This window comes from Myxine glutinosa, chromosome 12 (genome assembly GCF_964187855.1).
Source record: "Myxine glutinosa chromosome 12, kmMyxGlut1.1, whole genome shotgun sequence".
NCBI classification, from domain to species: Eukaryota; Metazoa; Chordata; class Myxini; order Myxiniformes; family Myxinidae; genus Myxine; species Myxine glutinosa.
In genome coordinates, this window is record NC_136272.1 from 37,712,397 (window position 1) to 37,733,248 (window position 20,852).

Consider the following 20,852-nt stretch of genomic DNA (forward strand, 5'->3'; position numbering starts at 1 on the left):
TCGGTCTTTAAAATAGACTTGAGCGTGTGTTGCTGAAGCTATCAGGGCAAGAAGCGAAGCTGTACGCATGTGCTCATGGCGTTTAATACCATGATGCATTTATCGGGTGGGAAGGGCCATATTTTGGTTATTGCCCGAACGTAAACCCACCTTCTGGTTGGTGAGGCAGTAAAGCAGAGGTAATGTTCTTGTGTGGCAGACGGACATTAGTGCTTACAGATCATGCCGTTTCGGCTGTTATGGGATGGGAACTGCGCTTTATTGCTTTACCAAGCTATGAGGTTTGACAAAATATATGCAATGGCCTGCAAAGGTATTCACTCTCTACTAATAATGCTACATTTAGATGAATTATGTAGAACAATGTTTCCAAAGTAACATTTTTATTCATAACTGAAGAGATCAAACTAAACACTGTGATAGTTTAAGGATGTTACATGTCAGGAATACCTGCAAAAAACATGTACAAATCAAAATTAACTGGTTGCAAAAGTATTCAGCCCCTTAGGTCAGTACTTGGTGGAAGCATCTTTTGCAGCAATGACTGTGTTGAGTATTTTGGGGTAGGTTTCTATGAACTTTGGACAGTGAGATGGTGAAATCTTTGCCCATTCTTCACGTGAAAATCACTATTGATCTACTAAGTTTGATGTAGATCGTCAAAGGACTGCAATCTTTAAGTCTCGCCATAAATGTTAAAATTGGTTCAAGTCAGGACTTTGACTGTGCTCATCAACAACATTTATTTTCTTCTTATTCAGCCACTCCACTGTGACTTTAGCTTTGTGCTTTGGATCATTGTCCTGCTGGAATGTGAATCTCCTAGCCAGTTTCAGATTCATAGCTCACTCGAGCAGGATTTCGTAAAGGATTCTCCTGTACTTTGCACCGTACATTTTTCCTTCTATCCTGAGAAACTTGCCAGTCCCTGCTGATGAAAGCCTGCCCCATAACATGATGCTTCCACCACAATGTTTGACAGTAGGGATGGTGTTGAATGGGTGATGTGCAGTGATAGGCTTGCGTCAGACGCAACACTTTGAATTTAGACCAAAAAGTTCAATTTTTGTCTCATCTGACCAAAAAACTTTTCTCCACATGCCTGCAGTATCATTAAGATGCTTTTTCACAAACTCCATACGAGCTTTTAGATGTGAAGGAACTGCGCTCCAACGCGAGTCGAAAGAATTGACGCGACCAAAGACAGAATTCGTCCGAGTTGCTTTATTGAAACAAAACAGCTCAGGTATTCTGACAAGCCCGTTTATCGGGCAGCAATATATATACACATTTATGTCGGGAAGTTTGCCCGGCAAAAGCTATACCGGGCATGCCCGGGTGTCAAGGGCGAGCCTCGGAAAGGCGAGTCTGGACCTGCCCGGGCGTGTTTGGCTGCGGCCTGGCAAGTCGAGGCTGGGCGTGCCCGGGCGCTCTGGGCGAGCCCTGGAAAGGCGAGAGTGGGCATGCCCGGACGCTCTGGGCGAGCCCTGGAAAGGCGATAGCGGGCATGCCCGGACACTCTGGGCGAGCCCTGGAAAGGCGATAGCGGGCATGCCCGGACGCTCTGGGCGAGCCCTGAAAAGGCGATAGCGGGCATGCCCGGACGCTCTGGGCGAGCCCTGGAAAGGCGAGAGCGGGCATGCCCGGGAAAGACGAGACCGGGCGTGCCCGGGAGGTTCGGGCGTGCCCGGGAACAGTGAGTCCGGGCATGCCCGGGAGAGGCGCGTCTGGCCGTGTTCTGGCCGGTGCAAGGCGATTGTGTGCATCTAGCGGTAACCGCTACACACGCCACTCCAGAATCGACCTGCACCGGCAGGGTCAATTTAAGGGGGGTCTGGATGACCCGGCCGAAGCGACCCCTGGAGGGTCGTGAGGAGGGGTCCGACGTGGTGGTGGGTGGTCGAGCGGGGGGAACAGTTGACGGGGGGCAGCCTCGCCGCGGAGGAAGGGCCAACCGTGGTGGTCGGTCGACGTCCATGTGCGCCGGTTTGAGGCGGTCCACAGAAATCCGGTCCGGCCGGCCGCCGAAGTCGACGATGAAAGACTTGTCGCCCCGTCGCAGGACCCGGAAGGGCCCGTCGTACGGCGGCCGGAGTGGCCCCCGGTGCGCGTCATGACGCACAAAGACGTACTCCGCTGTGCAAAGCGCCGGGGGGACGTAGGACTGGGGGCCACCGTGGCGGGACGTCGGCATGGGGGCAAATCGTCGGGCGGCCTCCTGGAGGTCCGAGCGCTGGCGAGCGGCGGACCAGGGACTGGTAGCGTCGGGCACGAATTCGCCCGGGACGCGGAGCGGCTGGCCGTAGACGAGCTCGGCGGCGGACGCCTGGAGGTCTTCCTTGGGGGCCGTGCGAAGGCCCAAAAGGACCCACGGCAGCCGGTCGGCCCAACCGTCGTCCTGAAGGCCGGTCATGAGTGCGGCCTTCATGGAGCGGTGAAACCGCTCGCACAACCCGTTGGCTTGGGGGTGGTAGGCCGTGGTGCGGTGCAGCGTGACCCCCAACGGACGGGCGACCGCGCCCCAAAGCTCAGACGTGAACTGTGGGCCGCGGTCGGACGAGATGTCCGCTGGTGCGCCGAAGCGCGCGACCCAGGTGGCGATGAACGCCTGCGCCACGTCGGCGGTGGTGGTGGAGGTGAGGGGCACGGCCTCCGGCCACCTGGTGGTCCTGTCCACCATGGTGAGCAGGTGGGTGAACCCCCACGAGGGGGGCAGGGGACCCACCAGGTCCACGTGGACGTGGTCGAAACGCCGTTCAGGCACGGCGAAAGGTGCCAGCGGGGCCTGGGTGTGGCGGTGGACCTTGACCCGCTGGCAGGCCGTGCAGGCGTTGGCCCAGTCGCGGATGTTTCGTCGAAGGCCGTGCCAGACGAAACGCGCCGACACCAGCTTCTGAGAAGCTTTCCGGCCCGGGTGAGAAAGGCCGTGGATGGAGGCGAAGATGCGGCGCTGCCAGGAAACGGGCACGATGGGGCGAGGCTGGCCCTGGGAGACGTCGCAGAGCAGGACGGTGCCCGCGAAGGGAATGTCGGCCAGGCGGAGGCCCGTGTCCACCGCACGGAGTGCCTGCACCGAGGCGTCGGTGGTCTGGTCGGCCGCCATGAGCGCGAAGTCCACGCCGAGGTGGACCGCGTTCGCGCTGGCCCGAGAAAGACAGTCGGCCACGGCGTTGTCTTTGCCGGCGACGTGCCGGATGTCCGTGGTGAACTCCGACACGGCGGAGAGGTGGCGCTGCTGGCGGGCCGACCACGGCTCCGTGACCTTAGCCATTGCGTAGACTAACGGCTTGTGGTTGACGAAAGCCGTGAACGGGCGGCCCTCCAGGAGGTGGCGGAAATGGCGGACGGCCAGGTGTAGACCGAGGAGCTCCCGGTCAAACGTGCTGTATTTGAGCTCGTTCGGCCGGAGTTGCCGGCTGAAAAAAGCGAGTGGCTGCCAAACCCCGTCCACCCATTGCTCATGGACGGCGCCCACCGCGTAGTTGGAGGCGTCCGTAGTGAGGGCGATGGGCGCGTTGAGCACCGGGTGAGCCAGCAGCGTTGCGTCGGCGAGGGCCCGTTTGGCGCTGGCGAAGGCCGCGTCCATGGCCGTGGACCAAACAATGTCATGCTTGGCCGGCTTGCCCCGGAGGGCCTCGTAAAGGGGCCGCATGAGCTGAGCAGCGCGGGGCACGAATCGGTGATAAAAATTCACCATGCCGAGGAACTCTTGGAGGGCCTTGATGGAACGGGGACGCGGGAACGTGGTGATGGCCTCGACCTTGGTCGGCAGCGGCACGGCCCCGGTCTTGGTGATGCGGTGGCCCAAAAAGTCAACCGTCGTCGCGCCGAAGTGGCATTTGACCGGGTTGACAATTAAGCCGTGCTCGCTGAGGCGACCGAACAGTGTTCGGAGGTGGAGGAGGTGCTCGGCGCGGGACGTGCTGGCGACGAGGATATCGTCCAGATAGACGAAAAGAAACGGCAGGTCGCGCAGCACGCCATCCATCAAACGCTGGAACGCCTGGGCCGCGTTCTTGAGGCCAAACGGCATCCGCAAAAATTCGAACAGGCCAAACGGCGTGATGACGGCCGTCTTCGGGACGTCGGCCGCCCGGACAGGTACCTGGTGGTAGCCCCGTATCAGGTCAATTTTCGAAAAGATGACCCGTCCCGCCAAACGGGCGGAAAAGTCCTGAATATGCGGGATCGGGTACCTGTCGGGGGTGGTAGCGTCATTGAGACGGCGGTAGTCACCACACGGGCGCCATCCAACCCCCGGCTTTGGCACGATGTGCAGTGGCGAGGCCCACGCGCTATCGGAGCGCCGCACGATGCCGAGGTGCTCCAACGCGTCGAACTCGGCCTTTGCCACGGCGAGCTTGGCCGGGTCGAGGCGGCGGGCCCTGGCGTAGAACGGCGGGCCCGTAGTGGGTATGTGGTGCTCGATCCCGTGCCGCACCGCGACAGCCGAAAACGTCGGCCGCGTGAGGGCCGGGAATTCCGCGAGCAGGCGAGCGAACTCGTTCGCTGCCGGGAGGGCGCACGCCAGTTCGGTCGGCGCGGAGCTGCTCATTGTGCACGCCAGGGAGCTGAAGGTCTCGGCGTGGACAAGGCGACGTCGTTTGACGTCAACCAGCAGCCCGTGCGCGCAGAGGAAGTCGGCGCCCAGCAAAGCCACGGGGACGCTGGCAGTAACAAAAGTCCATTGAAAACGCTGGCTGCCGAAGCAGAGGGTGACGACGCGTGGGCTGAAAGTGCGTATGCCCGAGCCATTAGCAGCGACCAAAGAGGGGCCGCAAACGGCGTCCTGCCTGTCCTGCTCGGAGGAGGGTATGACGCTCAGTTGGGCGCCGGTGTCACACAGGAAACGCCGCCCAGACGCTTTGTCCCGAATAAACAGCAAGTTGCCCGAGTGGCCGGCGCTCATGGCTGGGAATGAACGCCGGCCCGGCCGTTTCCCGACCTGCCGAAAGTGCACGGGGGCCGGCACGTCCGAGCCTTGTGTCCGAACCTGGCGTGGTAATAACACCACGCCCGGTCAGGTGGAGGCCCCGGCCGTCGTGTCGGAAGCGGGCGGTGCGGCGTGGCAGCCGCCAGTTGCACCGGCAGTTCGGCCTCCAACCGCGCAGGGCGCTCGGGCTTCGTGGGCGTCGCCTCGGACGGCGGTGGGCTCCAGGTAACCGCGCCGATGTGCTGGCCCGCCGAGGAGATCTTATCGGCTTCCCAGGCGAGGGCGCAGGAATCCGTGATCAACGTGCCAGCCAGGGCGAGGCGTACCGGGTGAGGCAGCTGGCGAAGGAACAACTCGCGGAACAGAAAATCCGGAGAGTGCTCACCGAGCAACGAGAGCATATAGTCCATGCGCTCGGACGGGCACGTGTCGCCGAGCTCGGGCAGAGCGAGCAGGCGCCGTGCGCGTGCTGCCGGTGAGAGGGCGAAAGCGTCGAGGAGGAGTGTCTTCAGCGCGTCGTATTTGTCAGCAGCCGGCGGGTGCTCGAGGAGGCTCAAGGCGCGGGCCGCGGTGGCGGAACCGAGCGCCGCCACAACATGGTGGAAGCGGGTGTCGTCTGCGGTGATGCCTCGCAGGGCGAACTGAGAGTCCGCCTGAGCGAACCAAACAGCCGCGTGAGCCTCCCAGAAGGTAGGCAGTTTAAGCGTCACTGCCGTATCCATGTCGGTAGGTCACCAATGAAGGAACTGCGCTCCAACGCGAGTCGAAAGAATTGACGCGACCAAAGACGGAATTCGTCCGAGTTGCTTTCTTGAAACAAAACAGCTCAGGTATTCTGACAAGCCCGTTTATCGGGCAGCAATATATATACACATTTATGTCGGGAAGTTTGCCCGGCAAAAGCTATACCGGGCATGCCCGGGTGTCAAGGGCGAGTTTTGGAAAGGCGAGTCTGGACCTGCCCGGGCGTGTTTGGCTGCGGCCTGGCAGGTCGAGGCTGGGCGTGCCCGGGCGCTCTGGGCGAGCCCTGGAAAGGCGATAGGGGGCATGCCCGGACGCTCTGGGCGAGCCCTGGAAAGGCGATAGCGGGCATGCCCGGACGCTATGGGCGAGCCCTGAAAAGGCGATAGCGGGCATGCCCGGACGCTCTGGGCGAGCCCTGGAAAGGCGAGAGCGGGCATGCCCGGGAAAGACGAGACCGGGCGTGCCCGGGAGGTTCGGGCGTGCCCGGGAACAGTGAGTCCGGGCATGCCCGGGAGAGGCGCGTCTGGCCGTGTTCTGGCCGGTGCAAGGCGATTGTGTGCATCCAGCGGTAACCGCTACAGATGCGTCTTTTTCAGTTATGGCTTCTTTCTTACCACCTGTTGATAGAGGCCAGTGTCATGAACAGAACGGGATATTGTTGATTGATGAGCACTGACAACTAAACACTACTGGAGTTTGAGACGCTACAAAGAATACGAAAAGCAAGACGTGGATTCATTAAAGTGAAAGAACGATAGCAGCACTTGGTAGAGCACGTACCTTCGCCAGGCTGGACCGTTCATATTTTGTATCCCACTGATAGGCCGGATCTGGGTTTGGAACTGAAACAAAATCTAATCGGCTTGTTCTTGTCACCTAACCAACTCATCCAACAAGTTTAGTCATAACTCGTCCATAACGTTTTTAAATACCGTTTTTCACCTGATCTCTCGATTGTGAAGAATCACTTATAATTAAATAATTATCGTATCCGAATCCATATTTAGATCTTCACCAAAATCGAATGGATTAGTCCTTGTCACGTACACAACCTGTCCACCAAGTTTCGTCCAAATCCATCCATGACTTTTTGAGATATCTTGCTATATGTCGGTTTTAGCCCCATACTCAATGGTGAAGAATCACTCAAAAACTTCTACTTGTCGGATCCGGATCTGGATCTTCCTCAAAAATGAACCAATTCTTCCTTGTCACACCCCCAACCTCTCCACCAAGTTTTGTCCAAATCCGTCAACAACTTTTTGAGATATCCTGCTATAGATAGTTTTTGGCCCTATCTCCCAATGGTGAAGAATCACTTGAAAAATTATACTAGCCGGATCCGAATCCGGATCTTCACCAAAATATAATCATTTCGTCCTTGTCACATACAGTCACGTGAAAAAGTAAGAACACCCCATGTAAAGTTTTGACTTTTTCAACATATTTCAACATACAGCTATTTGATCTTCATTTCAACAATATTGATAGATAAAGGTGATATAATATAACAAATATCATGAAACATTTACATTTTGTAGTCCATTGTATAATTTAAATAAACAAATGCAAATTTCGCATGTGGAAAAAGTAAGTACGCCCTTGACTCTAATTTTTTATTTTTTTTTGTATACTGAATCGAGGCTCGTGAAAGAGCTAACAGGTGGTATTGCCCGCTTTGGCAGGAACAACCTCAAGTAGGCTTTCTTATAACTGTCTCCCAGTCTCTGACATCGACTGGGAGTATTTTTGCCCACTCCTCCATGCAGAATTCTTTCAGCTGTGCGATGTTTGAGGGGTTTCTTGCATGCACAGCTCGTTTCAAATCCCCCCCACAACATCTCGATGGGATTTAGATCCGGGCTTTGACTTGGCCATTCCAGAACCCTCCATTTCTTTCTTTTCAGCCATTCCTTAGTGGATTTAATGGTATGCTTAGGGTCATTTTCATGTTGCAAGGGTCCACCTTCAGTTGAGCTTCAACTCTCCGACAGATGGCCTAACATTATCCTCAAGCACCTTCTGGTACAATGAACAATTCATAGTGGATTCTATGATGGTGAGCTGCCCAGGCCCTGATGCAGCAAAGCTGCCCCAAACCATAATATTTCCACCACCATGCTTCACAGTTGGTATCAGGTTATTGTGGTCAAATGCTGTCTTTGGTTTTCGCCAAACATGTCTTTTTTTTTTTTTCTTTTTTTTTTTGTATACAAGATCGAGGCTCGTGAAAGAGCGAACATTAATCACACAGAAAGACAAACAGACACATAAAACAAATAACATCGGGAGCGGTAGACAAGATGGGGAGAGAGGGGGAAGGACACAAACACAACATTTGAGAGCAGGGACCGAGAGACATGGAGGCATCGAGAGATCTGTGGGAGGGAGAGGGCTTTGGGGGGGAGGCATGTGAAGGGGGGAGGCATGTGAAGGGGGGGGGGGGTGGGAGAGGTATAAACATATGGACACTGCCAGGATTTCCAGGAAAGAAGTTGGAATTTCAAACAAGGTGGATCTGGGGTGAATTAGTGGGGGTAGAAAAGATCAAGGTTATGGATGGGGGAAGATAAGAGATGGTGGTGAACAGCTGTTTTAAAGACCTGGAGGGAGGAGAGGGATTGAAGGGAGTGTGGGAGTTTGTTCCACAGGCGGGAGAAAAGAGGAATGAAAGAGTGAAGGTGAGCAGAGAGCCGAGATTTCGGCAGTTTAACCATCAGAGGGTTGCTGGCAGATCTTGTGCGACCTGTAGGAATATTTGGGGGACAGAGCACAGAGAGAGCTGGGGGAGCAAGGCCGGAGAGGAGTCGGTAGAAGACAGAAAGGCCACCTACCTGCCTGCGGTGAGTGAGTGAAAGGCCCTCAGAGATAGCTTCATCGCGGGAGATTCCAATGATTTTGAAAGCTTTGGATTCAACAGCGTGAAGCCGAGCCAGGTGTGAGGCAGGAGCACCAGCCCATAGGGGAGAACAGTATTCCATTGAGCTGCGGATGAAAGCCTTGTATGTGGTGAGGAGCTCAGGTGTGCCGAGGAAGGACTTCGCACGACGGAGGATGCCCAGTCGGCGACTGGCTTTGGAGGCCAGCTTGGAAATGTGGTTTTCCCAAGAAAGATCATGGCAGATAGTGAGACCCAAAAGCTTGAGTGACAGAACTTCTTGGAGAGGATTGTTGAGAAAGTAGATGGGAGGGTTGTCCAGTCGATCTTTTCGGAGAGACATAGTAAGAGAGTGAGATTTGTCTTCTGGTACTGTGGCCAAATAGCTCTACCTTTGACTCATCGGTCCAGAGCATATTGTTCCAGAAGTACTGGTCTTTGCCTAGGTGTTCATTGGCAAACTTTAGTCTTGCCCTGATGTTCTTTCTGGACAGCAAAGGTTTCCTCCTGGCACACCTCCCATGTAGATCAAATTTGTGCAGCCTCTTTCTCATGGTAGACTCGTGCACTTTGACATCAACAGTGGCAAGAGCTACCTGTAGGTCCCGTGATGACATTCTGGGGTTCTTAGAGACTTCTTTCAGCATCTTGCGGTCTGCTCTCGGGCTGAACTTGCTGGGGCGGCCTGGCCTGAACAAGTTTGCAGTTGTTTGGAATCTTCTCCACTTGTAGATGATCTTCCGGACAGTCGAATGATTGATTTCAAATTGTTTGGAGATCTTTTTAAATCCCTTCCCAGACTCGTAGGCATCTATACCCTTCTTTCTGAAGGCCTCAGAGAGCTCTTTTGATCGAGGCATGGTGACGCCACACACTTCAACAACAAAGAGCAAACCAAACTAAATGTCTGAGGTTTAAATAAGACAGGTTCCTCCAAGATCCTCTCTAATGATGTTCTAATCATTTGCACCTGAGCTCGTTCACCTGATTCTAATTTTCGGTATTTGAAGTAGTGATAAATGTAGGGGTGTACTTTCTTTTTCCACATGCGAAATTTGCATTTATGTTTATTTAAATTATATAATGGACTACAAAATGTAAATGTTTCATGATATTTGTTATATTATATCACCTTTATCTGTCAATATTGTTGAAATGAAGATCAAATAGCTGTATGTTGAAATATGTTGAAAAAGTCAAAACTTTACATGGGGTGTACTTACTTTTTCACGTGACTGTACACTACCTCTCTGCCAAATTTCGAATACGTGTGACTCCTGGAAAGTTACCGAATTAAGGGATCACACAGAAAGTGGAGTCTTTCATCTGCAGCTGTAACTACGCATTTTCTGGCTTGACCAGGCTAGAAACGAAGAGCAGCGACAATAAAAAGAAAGAGAAATATCATGGAGGAAATCAAACTATGAAGATGGAAATGGATAGGTTACATATTACTTATGGAGAATGATAACATAGTAAAAACCACACTACGGTGGGGACCACAGGGAAAATGGAGGGTGGGCAGGTGAAGGGAGAACTCACGACGAGCTGTAGAGCACCACAAGAGTCTCCTGGACGCAACTCAATTACATAGCACAATACCGACAGAAATGGTGTGATTCCCTGAAGAGTTGTTGCCCGGCATGAATGGCTCATAATGAGAAGAACACATATAATTATGTATTACTAGCAAATAGCTTGTCCTTATGGATGTATTCATCCCCCCCACTTCTGCCATGTCTATCGTTTTTCATGCAGATAATTGGCGTACATTTACCTCCGCCACTGAAGATCTCAAAAAGTTATCGACAGATTCAGACGAAACTTAGTGGATAGGTTGGGTCTGTGACAAGGACGAAATAATTAGGTTTTGGTGAAGATCCAGATCCGGCTACTAGAATCTAAAGTGATTCTTCACCATTGAGAGATAGGGCCAAAAGATGTATAGCACAATATCTCAAAAAGTTGTAGATGGGTTATGACAAAACTTGGTGGATGAGTTGTATCCCGAGTACAACCGCCAATTTTCAACTCATTCCATCGAGAGGTTCATAACTGCTTATAAGTCAAACACAAACACTTAGCTTGATGTTAAAAGACGTGGCAGATCCGTCTTCCTGGAGTATTAATTTTTTTGGCAAGTCGATCTTTATTATGTTCATCCAGTTCCAGTATGTCGAGGTCATCACTATGAAGAGGTCAAACAAGCAAACACAGACACTTCTCAAATTATATATAGTATGAATGGACTGAAGGAGAAGATGAACAAGTGGAAGGAATGTATGGAGACAAAAAGTCTGAAGGTGAATATCGGAAAGACGAAGGTGATGGCAAGTGTTACCCCACAACCCCGCATGTGGTGAGGTGGACAGAACTGGGAAGTGACCATGTGCTGTGTGTAGGAAGGGTGTCGGCGTGAACTCCATTCAATGTACAATGTGCGCAGAGTGGGTTCATCAAAAATGTAATGGTTTGAGAGGGTCATTAACCAGTGTGGCAGCTACATTCAAGTGTAAGGTGTGCACAGAGGGAGCTGCAGATGGAGGAAATGCTGAGTTGGATCTTGGAGACGGCGTGAAGCTGGAAGGTGTGAAAACATTTTGCTACCTAGGAGACATGCTGAATGGAGAAGGTGGATCAGACTCGGCAACGGTTGCTAGAGTGAGATGTGCATGGAAGAAGTTTCGGGAACTGAGTGGCGTGCTGACGAGGAGGGGAGTGGCGTTGAAGCTGAAGGGAAAGGTGTATGCTGCATGTGTGAGAAGTGTTATGATTTATGGGAGCGAGACATGGGTAATGAACGTAGAGCAGCAACGAAGGCTGGAAAGGGTGGAAATGCGAATGGTTCGGTGGATGTGTGGAGTATCGTTGAGAGAGGAAGACAAATGATGAATTGTGGAAGATGATGGGAATGGAGGCCTGTGATGGATGCTGTGAAGAGAAACAGTTTGAGATGGTTTGGTCATGTGTTGAGGAAGGTTGAGGTTGAGGAAGTGACTGGTTGAGTAGAGTGATGGAAATGAATGTAGAAGGAAGTAGAGAACGGGGAAGACCGAGAAAGACTTGGCTACAGATGGTGGAAGAAGAAATGCGGGCAAGGGGGTTAACAAGGGGGGATGCAGAAAATTGGGCAAAATGGAGAAGATTGTCATGGGGACAGCAAGGCTAACTCCCGCTCTAGCAGGGAAAATGGCCTTTAAATGCCTGTTGTTGTTTGTTGTATGAATATCCTTGACCTAAGCCATGGTACGTGAATGAAAATTCTAAAAGATTCTGTTTGTTTCTTGTTCATGAGTGAGCCAGCACATTGAGTGTTTTTTTGTCCTACAATGTAAGTATTGTTTATGGATGTTATATGCCCAGTTCCACATGGCGTTGTTCCAGGCATCACCACCGTCCTCACAATGACAACGATCAGCACACATCTGCGTGAAACCCTGCCCAAGATTCCATATGTGAAGGCAATTGACATCTACCTCATGGGTTGTTTCTTCTTCGTTTTCATGGCACTGCTCGAGTATGCGCTTGTAAACTACATATTCTTTGGGCGGGGGCCGCAACTGCAGAAAAACGCTGCAGTGAAGGCAACATATGAACGAGTGCGTGCTGAAGCTCTTGGGGTAAGTTCTACATGTGAAATGTTACGGTAATTTGCTGTTTGCATCATTCTTGCATTTAACACATGCCGAAGCAAAAATCATCAGCATCATCATAACCATGTATATTATCCAATTCATTGTTTGGCCTGCATGATTGGCCTAGGTCTTTTAAACATTGTCTGGCTGGGTCAGATGTTCAATTGAAGGCGGAAAAAAGGAACCGCCTTTAGAGGCCATTTTTCCCCGCAGAGCCTTTTCCTGCCTGCAGCCTGCAGAGCAGGAAGCAGAACCGCTTCCCCGCAAAGGGTTGGCCTTTTTTTTGGGCACCGTGGTTCTCTTTTTGAAGCAATGTTTTATGGCCGGATGCCCTTCCTGCCCACCAACACTGTTAGTCGCCTCTTGCGACACACAGGGAATTACCCCTTCCTGCCCACCAACACTGTTAGTCACCTCTTGCGACACACAGGGAATTACCCCTTCCTGCCCACCAACACTGTTAGTCGCCTCTTGCGACACACAGGGAATTACCAGTGAACTGGTGCTCAATTTGCCGACCTCGGAAGAATGACAGGCTGAGTCAACCCCCCTGGCGGTAATTCAACGATTTACCAGGATTTGAACTCAGGATCCTAGGATCCCAAGCCGGCACCCTAACCACTAAGCCACCACCAGGCTTGTTCAATTGAAGGTGCATAGCCAGAAAACCGAAAATGGACAAGGAGGTGTCCATTTTCTGCAAACGATACCAAGGGATCATTAATAAACACTAACATTAAATACTGATAGATAAGTCTCCAGGTTAATGTCCAATTAAATGCTGGGAAACATCAGGATGACAGTATATTGCTGGACCAACATTCCAACCCAGGCTAGACAGGGAAAAGGTGACGGTGCATACATTTGGGCTATGTGGCCATAGGTATGTGCGCGCACGTGTTTGTATTCTGATTCTGATGTACCACACTCTGTTACAGAGCGTTGGTGCTGCCGAAGCAGTTTCTTGGCAAAGGTTATACGGGGTGGTTTGCTCTTGCCTATCCAGCAATAGTTAGGGCAGGAGTTTGTAATTTGGCCAGGGTGCTCGCGATACCTCACATACTCCTCCGAAGGACCGTGAGATCTTTAACATGCACCAACTAAAGCCGGCAGATGGGCCACCCAGTTTAACATCAATCTGAAGGACGGCACACCCTATGATGAATCACCTTGCCTGTGTAACACCAGGATGACAGTTTGTTTTTTTTCTTTTGCTTGACCGAGATTCAAACACAGGCTAGACAGCTTAGAGATGCATGTGCATACCTCTAGGGCCTTGGCCATCCAGCCGGCATATATATGCAAATAAGATCAGACTCCATTACTGTAGTGGAAGCAAGTGCCACACCAGCTATTGCTGCGTGTACCCTGACCAACAGGAAATGACTGCCACACATGAACCTGCCCGTGGTACACAAAACACCACTGTGAGCAGCCACGGACAATTTTTTTTTTTTTTTTTACAGGCTCTTTTCGGAAAAAAAATAGTTGTATAGGCTCCGACTACTAGGCACAAGAAAATGTAGTTCTCAATTTTATAGACCAGTCCACCTCAGAGAGGGAACATCCACGCACACGTTTATCCAGCTTATTAGGCCTCATCGGGGTGGAGTGGAAGCTCCTCCCTGGAGAGAACTGAACTGGTCAAGCCCGACAAGACATTAACTCAAGATCAGACTCCATTACTGAAGTGGGTACTGAAGTTTTGCATATTGATGCAACTCGAAGCCAACGCCCCAGGAAAAATCACAAAACCATCAGAAAATTCCCTTACAGAAAAATATCCGTAAATAAAAGTCAGCTGGTGCAGCCTAGGTCTGCTCACTGTGGGGCACGTGATCCAAGACAATGAGCTTACACTCAAATTTGTTGCTTGGCAACACTAACTCGTATCTCTTCTGCCTCTTGTTTACAACTTTTGGCGTATCTACATTGAACATTACTTTCGTTATAAACTTTTAACTAAAGAGCATTTTATAATAACTTGTTAATTTACTGGAGTTATCTATCTATAATTCCAGTAATCTCTGTGTGTCTGTGTGTTTGTTTGTCTGTGACCGCTGTTTCTCGACAACCACGGGTCCGATATACTTGAAACTTGCCAGGTATATTGCTGGGGACCCGAGGATGTGCCTTTTCAAGGTTTCATATTAATCGGAGAAGTAGTTACCGAGCTATGTCCAAAAAACGATTCAACCAATCAGAGAGCAGCGAGCTATCACGTGTGCCGAACGTGGCGAACAGACTCTGCCTCGGACGGCACATTTGAGAGCGTATTCATTTATTTCACGTTGGCAAACTATGTTGGCGCTATGTTGGCGTTAAACTATGTTTTAAAACTAATTAAAACTAATTTGCGATTCATCGTAACTGCGATATGCGACCTTCCCGGACAGTCAAATGAGGACGTCACTTCCGGACTTACGGATAGTCATAGTGACGACGTACTGATGCTGAACGTGGCGAGCAGACGCTGCCTCGGACGGCACATTTGAGAGCGTATTCATTTATTTGACGTTGCAATCTGTGTTGATTGTTGTAAGGTACGATCGATTGTAGTACACGTTTATAATAACTCTGCCGATACAGGCCCGATTAACTGCAGCGCCATCCGAGCTGCGGTGTCGGGACGATACATTCATTGTACGGTCACATCACGCACTTACGGGCACGCCCATGGGCCCATGGGCACGCCCATGCATGCATGGGCGAAGACATTTTTTTTTTTTTTTTTGGCAAGGAACGGGCACCCACGTACGGGCACGTCCTAGTGATGATAATGGCGTGAGCCGTCGTTTTCAACGAATCTCTTCCCTTCGTTGGCATGCTCACTAAGCATTGTGCGATGGCTGTATAGACCAATGTGGGACCCACAGCGTCGACTACAAACATCGCAGGTATAGACTGGTCCTTGCGGAGATGGACGTTGGCAGGTTTGCCTTTCTTGCCTCCACTGTCTCTCGATAGCAGGTCTCCTTCATTCAAAGTGCTCCAGGCCTTTTGCAACAAATGTTACGCCAAGGTGACCTGTTTGTGGCCTGATGTTCTCAGGTGACAACTGGGATGGCACAAGACTTGAGTGTATACCTTGAGTTATACAACTGCTTGCAGAATGCAAGCACAAACCACTCCATCAAATATAACAAGCTCTCTCACAATCCACATTATCAAATATTGAAAGCTTATATTTATTATGTATTCACGTGGGATGCACCTGAGTACTTGCTTGCAGTGTGCAAGCATGCTTCACTTGTATATAAGAAACCACAGCCATCCAATCTGAGAAAACCTCCAGCTTGTAGGGAAATTTTACAGTTGATTATAGGAGAGAAGTTTTCCTTCCTTCAGGCAGTTTATTAAAGTAAACGGAAGTCATTGGACAGGCCTCATTGGAATAAAAAATATTGTTGGTTTTCTTTGTTAAGATCCTTTTAAAGTTAACTTAATGTAAAAGATTATAGTTTGTGGCAGACATCATCGTCCATTTTCTGCATGGCAATTGCATTGGTTGATGAAAGGTGATAATTGTTATTCTGCCTTCGTTTCTGTTTGCGTTTAGTTATTCGGTGGTTGAATTTATGACATGGTTTAGTTTAATGATCTACACTAAACTTTTATGCTTTCTGGAACATGTTTTACTTCTACAGAAACAGACAGGCCTCTGCAAACAGCAGCCGACTGAGATGGTGAGTCTCTTTTCCTCTCGTGTCGCACGACTGTTTGTTTAAATGTGAAACAAGACATGATGTGCAAGCCCTTTCTGGATGTTTATTTAAAAAATACACTCACCTATCAGATCAATGCTGGCTGACATTTGTGAAAAGTAACTGACCCAACTACTCAGAGACCATATCTGGTTATGGTCAAGCCTTGTTCTAAAATGGGAAGAAACTATTGGCCAGCATGTAAAAATGTAAGCCTAGACACCTGGTTCATATTGCAACAATTCAAGATGCAGGAAAATGAAATTTGCTTCAAAATGAACATACGTGTCTCCAAACTATTAAGCATTTCCTTATGTCTGTGTTTCTGCTTTTAGGATGTCCAATACTACACAAGCACTTGCGTTTATCATTAAACTATAATAAACTTTGTACTATGATCCTCATACTGGCAGTTTGGGAACCCTTAAACATATTGTTACAGCCGCCAGACCATTGTGGTTGCCTGGTACAATCCAGCAAGTTGTGTCAAAATGACTGCAAAGGTCAGGTGAGTCTACAGCTCCGAGTCGGATCGTGGCCTTTTAGCTCCGCAACCATACCTATTGCGTCCCTTCTTTTCGTAAGTCCAAGCCGATGCACGCAGGCACGTGCACACACACACACACACACACACACACACACACACACACACACACACACACACACACACACACGCACGCGCGCACACACCTCTCTCCCCTCATTCACCACTGGTGGAGTGGGCACTCGTTGTCTTCAATATGCAGTAAATGATCATGTGTTGCAATCTTCATGATGCAACCTCCCTTTTCCCCACTCAATGTTCTGGCGTATGACAAAGCCAGGATAGTGAAGCAACAAGGCTGCAATAGTGAAGTGACAAGGCCGGGATAATAAAGGGACAAGCCCGGGATAGTGAAATTACAAGGCAGGGATAGTGAAGAGACAAGGCCGCGATAGTGAAGCAACAAGGCTGCAATAGTGAAGTGACAAGGCCGGGATAATAAAGGGACAAGCCCGGGATAGTGAAATTACAAGGCGGGGATAGTGAAGAGACAAGGCCGCGATAGTGAAGGGACAAGCCCGGGATAGTGAAATTACAAGGCGGGGATAGTGAAGAGACAAGCCCGCAGTAGTGAAGGGACAAGGCCGGTATAGTGAAGTGACAAGGCCAGGATAGTGAAATTACAAGGCTGCAATAGTGAAGAAACAAGGCCGGGATATCGAGGTCCACATTTTCCAGGCTCAACAAAGGAAAACGGCGGAGTGTGTTGTGAAAAGTCATAAAGAAAATATTTCAAAGGTAAAAGACATGGAATAAGAGTCAATTGGGATGTAGATTTTTTAGACACAACCGATATAGGTTTGTGGGGGGGGGGGGGGGGGAAGGGGTGCACGGCATCTCTCCATTACATAAACGCCGCATGTCTGATCAGTACATTTAGGTACTTATAGCTTACGCTAACAACTCAATGAGGAAATAACTACACTATATTAAAGCATTATTTAACCCCTCGGAGTCATTTCCGCAACAATATTATGTATGAAAAATGACAGACCAATTAACAATCATCTTGTTTCCTATGCACACAACATGCATATTGTTATTGATCCACCTTCCTCCTTTCCCGCTCGAGGGGATTATTAATATCCAAAGAAAGTGCAAACATAACGACAGGATTAACATCCCCACTGAGTGTACGATGCAAAGCACCAAATATGGCGAACGGTCGTGAGATCATATGTTGTGTTGCAAACGAAACCCACAGAAACAACTCGGATTGTTTGGGAAGCCGCCATGACTAAATGAACAGTTCCAGGAAAACCTCCCAAATTAACATCGGATCTGTGTCCTTGGCTTGTTAAGGATGATCATTCAGCCGTAAGACCGAATCAACGAGATTGCTCAATAACGAGGAGAGGCCATTGAGGAACAAAAACCCTTTGTCTCCCTATTATCTTCATTGTCCGATCGATATACTAGTGATGTATCAGATGAGCATTGTTGCGTGTGTAACATGTAACCATTTGTTTCCATAATCATCCCTTAAACTGGATCATTGTATTTGTAAATACGATGTCATTTATAAGATGTGATCTCAATCACCATCCTCTCCATTTAGCTCGTCCACACATTCCATACAATATTGCACTCTCGAGGTGATCCCGAGGCCATTTTGTTCCTCATTATAAAGCCGGCCTGTTCCTTTAGTATAATTGGTGACATGTTCTCCAGGATAAAATGGTATTCCAATTAACATTTACTTTTGGACAAATCAAAAGCTGATAGTTGCAGTGCGTGGTTACTTTTCTTTCTTTTACATCTTTCTCAGTTGTGTCCTTGTCTTTTCCACAATGGTGAAAATTCCTCACCGTCATGAATAATATTGTAGTTATATTTCTCTATAATTGCTATAATAATAATAATATAATATGAGTTCCCTTACAAGGAATTTTCCACACAGGAGGAGGCCATTAGGCCCACCAAAGCCTTGGCTATTATTACCAATCAATGGCTGTTTGTCTATGCTCTGTCTTTTGTAAACGCTGATAAAAAGCAAGTAAGCAGCACATACCATTTTTTTATGTATTTGGTATGACTCTGCTAGGGTTCACACCACCGACCTCCAAGACTCAGAGCGGACGCTCAAACCATTACACCACCTATATAATGGTCCCACAGAATACGAGATTGTTTTTATTGTCCTTTTTAAGATGTCTAGGGTAGAGATGTGGATATAAATCAAATATATTTATACTATAAAGGGAGTTGGCAGGATGGCCGAGAGGCACGCACTCTCTTCTCTAAGCTGTCTAGCCTGGGTTTGAATTCCAACCGTGCTATAAACTGTCACCCAAGTGTTTCTCAGGTAGGGCGATTCATCAATGTGTCCTTTGGATGGAAATTCGGATGTTAAATTGGCGTGTCGTCTCCCGGAATTCGTTGGTGGAGGTTAAATACCCCAAGGTGGTCAAAGACCCTTCCTTTGCGAAGAGTATGCTAGCTATTGCTGGCATCATCGAAAATTCCCAAATTCCTGCCATAACTACTGCTGAGAAGGCAATGGTAAACAACCCAGTGTAAAACTTGCTCAGGAAGCTGCTCTGCAGAGAGTATGGTACGAGAGAGAGAGAGTATGGTACGAGAGAGAGAGAGAGAGAGTATGGTACGAGAGAGAGAGAGTATGGTACGAGAGAGAGAGAGTATGGTACGAGAGAGAGAGAGAGTATGGTACGAGAGAGAGAGAGAGAGAGAGTATGGTACGAGAGAGAGAGAGAGTATGGTACGAGAGAGAGAGAGAGAGAGAGAGAGAGAGAGAGAGAGTATGGTACGAGAGAGAGAGAGAGTATGGTACGAGAGAGAGAGAGAGAGTATGGTACGAGAGAGAGAGAGTATGGTACGAGAGAGAGAGAGAGTATGGTACGAGAGAGAGAGAGAGAGAGAGAGAGAGAGAGAGAGTATGGTACGAGAGAGAGAGAGATAGTATGGTACGAGAGAGAGAGAGAGAGAGAGTATGGTACGAGAGAGAGAGAGAGTATGGTACGAGAGAGAGAGAGAGAGTATGGTACGAGAGAGAGAGCGAGTATGTTACGAGAGAGAGAGAGAGAGAGAGAGAGAGAGAGAGAGAGTATGGTACGAGAGAGAGAGAGAGAGTATGGTACGAGAGAGAGAGAGTATGGTACGAGAGAGAGAGTATGGTACGAGAGAGAGAGAGAGTATGGTACGAGAGAGAGAGAGTATGGTACGAGAGAGAGAGAGAGTATGGTACGAGAGAGAGAGAGAGAGTATGGTGCGAGAGAGAGAGAGAGAGAGAGTATGGTACGAGAGAGAGAGAGAGTATGGTACGAGAGAGAGAGAGAGAGAGTATGGTACGAGAGAGAGAGAGAGAGAGAGTATGGTACGAGAGAGAGAGAGAGTATGGTACGAGAGAGAGAGAGTATGGTACGAGAGAGAGAGAGAGTATGGTACGAGAGAGAGAGAGAGAGAGAGAGAGAGAGTATGGTACGAGAGAGAGAGAGAGAGAGTATGGTACGAGAGAGAGAGAGAGAGAGAGAGTATGGTACGAGAGGGAGAGAGAGTATGGTGAGCGAGAGCGAGAGAGAGAGTATGGTGAGCGAGAGCGAGAGAGAGAGTATGGTATGAGAGGGAGAGAGAGTATGGTGAGCGAGAGCGAGAGAGAGAGAGAGAGAGAGTATGGTACGAGAGAGAGAGAGAGATAGTATGTTACGAGAGAGAGAGAGAGAGAGTATGGTACGAGAGAGAGAGAGAGTATGGTACGAGAGAGAGAGAGAGTATGGTACGAGAGAGAGAGAGAGTATGGTACGAGAGGGAGAGAGAGAGTATGGTACGAGAGAGAGAGAGAGAGTATGGTACGAGAGAGAGAGAGAGAGAGTATGGTACGAGAGAGAGAGAGAGAGAGAGTATGGTACGAGAGAGAGAGTATGGTACGAGAGAGAGAGAGAGAGAGAGAGAGTATGGTGAGAGTGAGAGTGAGAGTGAGAGTTTGTGAGAGTGAGAGTGAGTATAAAGACTCAATTTTATTATGTTTATACATGTTCATAACTTCAATTGAAGAGATTATTATAGGACTTAAAACATCAAAGTTGATACATAAGTGGATTTTTACACAAACTGCATAATCTGTTTCCTTGAAGTGAAATTCTCAACAGTAAACCATTTTTATTCATACAAGTTAAGTATACTTAAGTATATTCATACAATTCATACAAGTTCTAGAAGGTGCCACATCTTCGTAATGTTACAATGCAATTTCATACCAAGGGATTACCTCTTCTCCTTGCATGGTGACATACCAACCCACCACGATGGCCATTCCCTGAACATTATCTACTCCCACAACTACTGTACATTCTTCCTAATTCCCTCATGTCTTCCGTCTCCCTCTTTAATCACCACCACTCAATTCTCATATCTATGAAAACCCCCATTATTGCCCAATTTTCATTTGCATGTTCCC

The 20,852-nt window shown here is 49.2% G+C and overlaps 1 protein-coding gene across 2 annotated transcripts in view; it reads left to right on the top strand.

Moving 5' to 3' along the window:
• LOC137414885 (gamma-aminobutyric acid receptor subunit beta-3-like) overlaps positions 1–20,852 on the top strand; it is a 354,704-nt gene that overhangs the window by 318,476 nt on the left and 15,376 nt on the right. The window contains exons 8-9 of one of the 2 annotated variants that reach the window (XM_078766743.1): positions 11,940–12,175; positions 15,838–15,876. In XM_078766743.1, the coding sequence (XP_078622869.1) occupies positions 11,940–12,175; positions 15,838–15,876 (275 nt within the window). Of the gene's footprint in view, positions 1–11,918; positions 12,176–15,837; positions 15,877–20,852 lie in introns of both variants that reach the window. The other variant, XM_068100439.2, reaches the window with a different exon arrangement.